The 8,757-nt window shown below is 43.6% G+C and overlaps 2 protein-coding genes across 2 annotated transcripts; one reads left to right on the forward strand and one right to left on the reverse strand.

The window, feature by feature from the left end:
* The first annotated feature begins 221 nt into the window (after positions 1 to 221).
* On the forward strand, positions 222 to 2,910 carry LOC106900366 (toll-like receptor 2). Its single transcript, XM_014962395.1, has one exon. It carries the CDS (start codon positions 222 to 224, stop codon positions 2,844 to 2,846), a length of 2,625 nt encoding a protein of 874 aa, XP_014817881.1. The 3' UTR covers positions 2,847 to 2,910.
* Positions 2,911 to 5,348: 2,438 nt separating this feature from the next.
* GPR75 (G protein-coupled receptor 75) lies at positions 5,349 to 8,751 on the reverse strand. Its single transcript, XM_014962390.1, has one exon. It carries the CDS (start codon positions 8,749 to 8,751, stop codon positions 7,111 to 7,113), a length of 1,641 nt encoding a protein of 546 aa, XP_014817876.1. The 3' UTR covers positions 5,349 to 7,110.
* Between the last annotated feature and the right edge of the window lie 6 nt (positions 8,752 to 8,757).

Consider the following 8,757-nt stretch of genomic DNA (forward strand, 5'->3'; position numbering starts at 1 on the left):
TCAAATCGTTCTCCGACATCATCTCTTATTATTGCCTCTTGAAAATAATAATGAAGCAAGATGTATTTGTATTTTTTTTTTTACGTAGATAAAAAGGGATTAATAGGTACAACTAATGAAACCATTTCTGTGCTTGCAAGTAAACTAGGGTTATTTTTTTAAGGATATTCATTAACATAGAGCATATTTTAATGATGGATTTTACATTTCTTTTCTCCAGGATGAGGATCCTTATTGGAAGCCTTCATTGCTACTTCGTTTCTTTCTTACTCAGTAGAGCAAACACATTCCTAATTCTGAGAACACCTACAGCCCATGCTTCCCTGGTCTATAACTACTCCTATTTAAACCTCTCTTCTGTATTGGAAGCACAAGCTCCAAAAATAGCAAGAGCTCTCAATTTCTCACATAATGCAATTGAAAAAATAACCAAGAGAGACTTGGAAGGTTTTGAGGCGCTGGAAGTTTTAGACCTTTCCTACAATCAGATTAAGGACGTTGAACCGGGGGTGTTTGAGAGTCTGCTCAGCCTTGTTTCCGTGAATTTATCCTTTAATGATAAGAAACTTCTTCTATCAGGTCTCCCACCCCACCTGAAGCTCTTGCCTGCTAGCAAAGCCTCAGGATCTTTGGAGCTTTCTAAGTATTTTGACAAATCCTCAGAGGCTGCTCTGGAGCCTTCTGCATCTGCCAAGGAGCTGTCACGTTCGGGAGGTCCCTCTGTCCTGCCAGATGTTAAACTGAGGCGCAGACGAAATACAGAGAATCTTCTCCGAAGGGCAGAGAAAAACGTAACGGTCTCTCCAACAGCCACATCAGGGCCTAATCTCTGCGCAGCACCAATTAATGGGACACTCAACCTGTCAAACAGCAAACTCTCCGCGGAAGAGCTGACATTAAAACTGGATCAGGATCTCTGCCAAGCTCAGCTGGATGGTATTTTGGAACTGGACATCAGTCACAGTGACCTGGAAATGGATCTTCTGTCACTGTTCAGCCTAGTTTTGCCAATGAAAAATGTGCAGTCCGTTGATGCCAGTTATAACAAATTAACAATTAACATTCTAAATGTTGAGGGGCTCTTTAAATTCCCATTCAGCAAGCTTTGGTTTCTAAACATTAGCAACAATCCCATCAACAGCTTGGATACGCTGTGGCTCCCTTCAACCATTAAGGTAATTGACTTGTCCTTCACCAACATAAGTCAAATACCCCAAAATTTTGCTAAAAAATTCATTAACTTAGAAAACATGTATGTTCAAGGAAATCACTTCATATATACTGTACATCCAGAAATAACTAATGCGGCTCCAAAATTTTGCCCTGGAACTGTCCATATTAATGCTATTTCATTTGTCAGAAACCAGGCTGGTACACCCATTGAAAGCCTTCCAAAGAAAGTAAAACACCTGAAAATGTCCAATTGCTCCATTGTAGAACTGCCAGAGTGGTTTGTGGACACAATGGAAGAATTACTATTTTTGGATCTCAGCAGCAACCGGATTTCTGTGCTTCCTGACTTACCCATCGCCCTGCAGCACCTTGATATAAGCAACAATGATATTAAAATAATACCCTCTAGTTTTAAATCTGCCTCCAACTTAACAACACTTAATATTCAAAATAATAAAATTACGGATATGCATCCTGAGTATTTCCCGTTGACTTTAACAAGATGTGACATCAGTAAAAATAAGTTGAACTTCTTGTCATTAACTGATGCCCTGGAGAAACTCGACTATCTTAATGTTTCTGGAAACCTGATCACCAGACTGGAAGCTGGCAGCCACCTTTCTGCTCTTACTAATCTGGACAGTAGTCACAACCTAATTGCAGAACTCCCTGATCACTTTGGGAAATCTTTGGCGACGCTGAAATATTTTAATTTATCAGGGAACAAGATCTCTTTTCTACAGCACGGCGCTCTCCCACCTTCTCTGATTGAGTTAGACATCAGTGACAATGCCATTACTACAATTGTGGAGGACACATTTGGTCGGTTAACGAGCTTGAGTGTTTTGACTGTACGGGGTAAACATTTTTTTTGTAACTGTGACTTGTACTGGTTCGTGAATGTCTATATCCACCACCCCCGTTTGCAGATAAATGGCAGAGGAAGTCTCAGGTGCAGCTTTCCACCAGACAGGAGGGGCTCGTTGGTGGAGAGCAGTAACCTCACGCTGCTGCACTGCTCCCTGGGCATCCAGATGGCCATTACAGCTGGCGTCGCCATCCTGGTTGTTTTGGTGTTAACAGGCTTATGCTGGTGGTTTGATGGGCTGTGGTACCTGAGAATGGGCTGGTACTGGTGTGTGGCCAAGAGGAAGCAGTATGAGAAGAAGCCAGAAAACAAGCCCTTTGATGCCTTTGTTTCATACAGCGAAGAAGATGCCAACTGGACGAAGGAGCATCTGCTGGAGAAATTGGAAGCTGATGGATTCAAGATATGTTACCACGAGAGGGATTTCAAACCGGGGCATCCCGTACTTGGTAACATTTTTTACTGCATAGAGAACAGCCACAAAGTCCTTTTTGTTCTCTCTCCCAATTTTGTAAACAGCTGCTGGTGTCAGTATGAACTCTATTTTGCTGAACACCGGGTCCTGAATGAAAATCAGGATTCCCTCATCATGATTGTGCTGGAAGATCTCCCGCCCAACAGCGTGCCACAGAAGTTCAGCAAACTCAGGAAACTGCTGAAAAGAAAAACCTACTTAAAGTGGAGCCCCGAGGAACGCAAACAGAAAATGTTCTGGCACCAGCTAGCAGCTGCCTTAAAAACAACCAACGAACCGCTGGTGAGAGCACAGAAGGGATCTGCTCAGGATGTGTGTGAGATGGAATGAGATACCAGAACCTGTAAAGATTGTGCCTGGAAAGTCTGTGGTCAAATAAAAGCATTTCTGCAAAGGCTGCCGTGTTGCAATGGGGTTTGTCTTGGATCAGTCCCAGGAGAGGTTACGAACGGGTTCGTAGCATTTGTGTTATCCTGCCTGATAAAAGGGTCTCTTCTCCAAAGGGCTGAGACCTGAGCACGGACAAACAGCCTTTTCTTTAGCTATTTCCAGTATTTCTTAAAATGCTGCGGATGTCCCCTGAAACAAAGGACAGCGTGAGTCACGCTGCATGTCCCAACTGTCTTTTTGAGATCAGTGCACTGAAAAACAATGTCATTCACAGGTAAGGTTGTAGTTCAGACTCACAACTCGGGTGCAGCTTCAGACGTGAACACACGCTGTGTACACATAAGAAAAACACAAGCCCTGACAGTACACAGGCAACAGCTGCTTTCTGTGGTTTAGTGAGAAAAGACTAAAGATTTACTTCACGTAACCATCTGAAAGACGCAATTGCAAATCCATGCTACTACAGCATTTGGTGTAAGTAACTGGAAGAACAGACCAGACTTTTAAATTTCTTATAATCACAGATTAACAGATACAACTAGATAATCAAAAAAGAGCCTGCTGAGCATGTGGGTCTCCACTGTTAAGTGCTGTTATTATAAATCTCTGAAGATTAAATAATAAATAACTATATATTATTATTTAGACTTCAGAAAGTTTCACTTGACACAATCAGCCTGACCCATTTTGAACGAATTCAGGGCTACCTCAGCATAGCCCCTGTCATCACCTAGTGCCACTTCATAGTTTTATTTATTGATTTGAAAAAAAAATAAAACTCAGCTGATGTAGTTTTCGCATTCAAGGAAAACCATCAGACTGTGACAGAAAATGAATACCAGGTGAGAAGAAATCATTTAGAATCCTCTCTACTCTCTAGTCTAAAATGTTCTGAGGTGGTGCCCAACTGTTGAACATTCTTTAGTGACTTTTTGAGGTTGTATGGATATTGTTTAAAGTTATTGGGCATTATGAGCTTTCAGTTTTTATATGTAAAGGACAAAAAAAATACCGCAAAAAAAATGCACGCCAACAGCTAAAAGTTTATCACCATAAAGGAAGATCTATTACTTTAAATAGTAAAACCTTGCGAATTATAAAAATCTTTCAAATGCTTTTGTTCCTGGAAACAATGAGAAGTCACTTGTTAGTGAGATCAGCCCCACGCATCAGTTGTTTTTCTAATAAAATTCTTTCTGCTTTCTTTGAGGCCACTTCTTATTTCATGAGCTAGCATGGTCAAACTGCTAGTAGCACAATTAACACAACAGCTGTAGATTTTCAATAATAAGAAGAAACAGCCCTCAGGTCAAACACTGTGACAGCAGCCAACACCAGCAATTTCAAAATAAGCCAAAAAGCACACTCAAACTACACACTGGATAACCTGGTCCCACCATGATGGGTTCATCCTAACCCCAGAAATCAAAGACTGCTTTAATTCCTGGAGTATAAAATTTTGTATGTATTTCAAAACATGTTGGCATTAACTGTCAAGGTCCTGATATTCATATTACCCACGTGAAGTACACACTAAACCTCCCTATTTTTTTCTAAAGAGCTCTGCAGCTCTTTAGGTCCACAGTGCATGTACAGGCAGTAAGGAAAAGTACAGCATGTTACATGAGTCTTGGATTTTCCACATTTCAAATTCATGAGATGCTCTCTTATTCTTCTGTTAGGGACTGCACTGACTACAGATCTACTTTTTCTAAACCATTCAGAATTCACATACTTTTATTGCTTACTCTCTTACCCATCTCTTCTCTTCACACACTTTTTCCTTCCACCTCCTTTGTCCAGCACTTTGTAACTTCTGCTCCCCATTAGGTTGCTGCTTTTTTACCCTCGCAGTCATGCTTTATGTGCTCAGCAGAAGAGGGTTCTGATACAAGGAGGCTACAGGAAAAAAGTTAAGTTATACTGCAGAAGAATCTAAAACGAGTAAATTTTTTGTCATAACTTTACTTAGTTTATGATGCACTTCAAAGAAATACTGCAGAAGAATCTAAAATGAGTAAACTTTTTGTCATAACTGTTTACTTAGTTTATGATGCACTTCAAAGAAATTGTACGTATTTTCAAAATCGAATTTCTGTTTGCTACATCCATAAACCTCTCCAAACCCACAGTTATTTGTATTAAATAACGTTGGAGGTGGCTGTCATTGCTGCTGGCATTGGGGTGCCCGGTGCAGAAGCAAACCCAAAAACTGCTTCATGCTAAAACCAGCCTTAATGCTTGTCTTCACCCCCCTTAAAGCACACGCAGGCCCCACCTTGCAACCACTTCTGGGGTCTGTCCTAGACTTCTTCCCCTCTGACACTGTAATTGCTGCTAAGAGCATATAGTTTGAGACAAAACGACAGGATCCCATGTATCCAAATTAGTACACTTTGTACCAAAGAGAAATGCAAAGGCAGAAAAAACAAACAAAACAGATCGTTTCATTATCTTTTATAATTACTTTAGAAAGAACCATGTTATTCATCATTTGTTTATAGAGAAAAATATCTGGGCAGAGAGAAAATACTTACGGAAATAATTTCAATTTAACATTTTGTATTAGAAAGTTGTTCACATCCATTTTATTGCAAGAAAGCTGTCTTGAATTATTCAAAATGAATTAAAATTCAGGATGTTAAACAAAGAACAGTGTTCATAATGTAATAGTCTTCCAGGAAAATAGTTTAGTTAACAAATAGCCCAAACCACCAACAACTCACATACGGCAATGACGTGACTGTTTTTTTGTTTCTAAAACAACAAATCACCCTTCCATCACTGTAATTTTGCTAAAGACATGGCATCTTCCTATAATGAGGCACCAAAAGCCTGTGGCACGATTATTTCGGAGATAGCAAGGCTCTGCTGAATTCCATAGAAGTTGAAAGGTGATTGCTTGTTTTGGAAAGATCTGACCACTTAAAGCGATAATTGTCAGGAATTTAAATGCCTCCAAATCATTCCTTTTCACAAGGAATTCCCACAACACGTGACACAACACAAATGGTCAGATTTATAAAAAAATATTTAACTTCTATTCATTTGCTCACTGTGTAGACCAACAGATAAAGTACACAGATTATTAATCTTTAAGTCAAACTGATGTTAGGCTTCTCAAGAAAACCTCAAAATTTTGGCGTCATCTTGTTATGTGGTCATTTTGGTTTAAAAAATGTTAATAGCTGTCAGTTCTATCTGTCAGGAATATCATAGCTGAATCCTCCCAGTTCCCACTTTTATACAAAGTCGTAGAAGAAAAAGCTACCAGCAACACGCTCTTTGCATAACAGTTTGTGAATTAGAAAATTACGGAGGTGACTGCGTTACTGATAGTGTACCAGTACTAGAATATTACAATATTAACCTTTATCCTCAAGTAAAACCTATAATTAGGTATGGCAGAGTTATTTCTATCAGATGTAAAATATTTCTCCAATTATCTAATTTTGGGATACTTACCACCAACCGTTAAAATAAATGTACAGTGAAAATTAATATATATATTTCAGAGGTCTATTACAGTGCCACAACGCTTCGCAGAAGTCCTTCCCTAGTGGAAATATAATGCTGTTTCTAAAATGCTGTGTCCTGCTTTAGGAAACCAAGACCGAAATCCTAAACTTCAGTTGAAGTTCATGGAAATTTTGCTCTTTAACCTCAACGGAACCAGGATTTCACCCTGCAAATAGAAAGGACCTTCGTTACTACTGACACTTGCTACAACAAAATACCACCAGTCCTTTCAACCTTCCACAACGGGAAGAGTTTAAATTTCAGTATCATATTACCAAGCATCCTCCCAATTCTTCCTTCTTGAAAATACAGCAAGTATGCAATTGAACAGATAATACTTCTGGTGCAGCCTCATACTGTTCTCTGAGATACTCTGCCTCGTGAGATAATTAATCATATAGTTAACATGCTTACTTTTTTTTTACTTGTCCAGCAGTAAAATTTAGTACCAAAACTACCCTCATGTAACAATTATAAATACAAATCTAAAATACCACCCTTCTTGACTTGCCACAGAAGTTGAAGAAAGCTTCACAGAAGTAATACCCTAGTATTCACTTCGAATGCAAATAGATATTAACAGTGGTGGCATTTTTCTTAACTGGCAGCAGTACGGCATCATTAAGTTCAGAATAATCATTACCAAAAGCAAAGGGGAGGAGGACCCATGGGCCCCCTGCTAAGGTTACACTGAGGGCACTGGTATCTGCTTGGTTGAAGCACTGTCATAGTCCCGCACCAGGTCGTTGGTGGTGTGATAATGCATGGCAACATAGGATTTGGCAAATCCGAAAGCCGAGTTCACTGGCTGTAAGCTGTTTGGGGTGCTGACCTCCTGGGAAGGGCTGCTGTTGTAGATACTGTAATAGGGCTCGATTCGGGTGTTCATGGGGGTCGAGCTGCTCTGTGCATAGTGCTGGTGCCCGACAGAAGCCTTGGGACTCAGCATGCTTTCCTTGGAGTGACTGGGACCACAGGCTTGGTCCACAAACTTTTTCTGAGGTTTTGGAGACAACATGTACGCTGAATTGGTCTCGTGGTGGGATGACTTGTTCCTGTTGACTTCCAGGCTGCCTTTGCCCATGGCCCGGAGCCTCGTCTTCTGTTTGCAGCAGAAAAAGACAAGGGCTACATACTGCAGGCACCAGAGGACTCGCCTCCGAAGCCCAGCGCTGTTGCGGGAATATATAAAAGGATTTAATCCAGATTTGAAAAAAATGAGGGTAAATCCACACAGCTCAAACTGGTAGAGAACAAAGCCCCCACTGCTGGACAGCATGTCCTGCACCAAAGAGATGCCCAGGGGCAGGCAGCAAACCAAGACGGAGAGCACAATGACAACGCAGGTCACCACCGCCCTGGAGTCTTTGGCTGTGGACAGGTTGACTGCTGGCACCAGCTGGAGCCGCCCGGCAGCGGTGGCCAGCGGCTGGCCAAGGTGCTTGGTGTAGCCGTGTGCCTGGAGATGCTGTGGCTTGCTGCAGCTCTGGTTCCTGTACAAGGCGGGCACGGCGCTGGGCATGCTGCTCTGCACGCCAGCCCCGGCAGCCGCGGGCCCCACAAAGGGCTGTGGTCTGGAGGTGTCCGCGGCCACCACAGGCGGGCACTTCCTCACCTGGGCATTCCTCCGCAGGGCCTGGGCGATCATGACGTAGGAGACGGACACCACGGCCACGCAGCAGATGAAGTCGGTGACGTAGAGGTAGAGGATGATATTCCCCCTGCCCCTGGCGAAGCTGGACATGGGCAGGCAGAGGCGGGAGCCGCGGGTCTTCAGGGTGGCCAGGGTGGCCAGGGTGAAGCTGGTGGCCCACAGGAGCAGGGTGAGGAGGAGGGTGCAGGGGAAGGAGGCAGCACGGTGCGGCTGCTTCCCCAGCACCATGCGCAGCCGGTGCAGGGCGATGACCGCCACCGTCTTGAGCGACATGATGATGAAGCCGGAGCTGGTGAGGTGGAAGGTGAAGCAGAAGGCACCTGGGACGCCTCGAGCCGAGTCGAAGAAGAGGACGAAGACGAACATGGGGGCGGCCACCCCGCAGATGAAGAGGTCACAGAAGGAGAGGTTGAGGATCATGAAGTCGAAGTTGGTCCTGAATTTCCTGAGGGCCGGGTCGAAGAAGGAGAGGAGGACGATGAGGTTGCCGTAGGAGCCCAGGCAGAACACCAGGGCCAGCAGGGAGGCGCAGGCCGCCAGGGTGGCGGCGTGGGTCCCCTCCCGCAGCTCCCCGGAGCCGCCGCCCGCGCTGCCGTTCCCGCTCAGCGGCAGCAGCGAGGCGCCGGGGGACTCCTCCTCGCCCCCCGCCGGCAGCCGCCCCGACGCGTTCATCTCCGC

The sequence above is a fragment of the Calidris pugnax genome, unplaced genomic scaffold, assembly GCF_001431845.1.
Source record: "Calidris pugnax isolate Ruff unplaced genomic scaffold, ASM143184v1 scaffold147, whole genome shotgun sequence".
Lineage (NCBI taxonomy): Eukaryota > Metazoa > Chordata > Aves > Charadriiformes > Scolopacidae > Calidris > Calidris pugnax.

Bases quoted from the DNA above. Each gene is read 5' to 3' on its own strand.
- LOC106900366 (XM_014962395.1), top strand. From the start codon at position 222: ATGAGGATCCTTATTGGAAGCCTTCATTGCTACTTCGTTTCTTTCTTA.
- GPR75 (XM_014962390.1), bottom strand. From the start codon at position 8,751: ATGAACGCGTCGGGGCGGCTGCCGGCGGGGGGCGAGGAGGAGTCCCCC.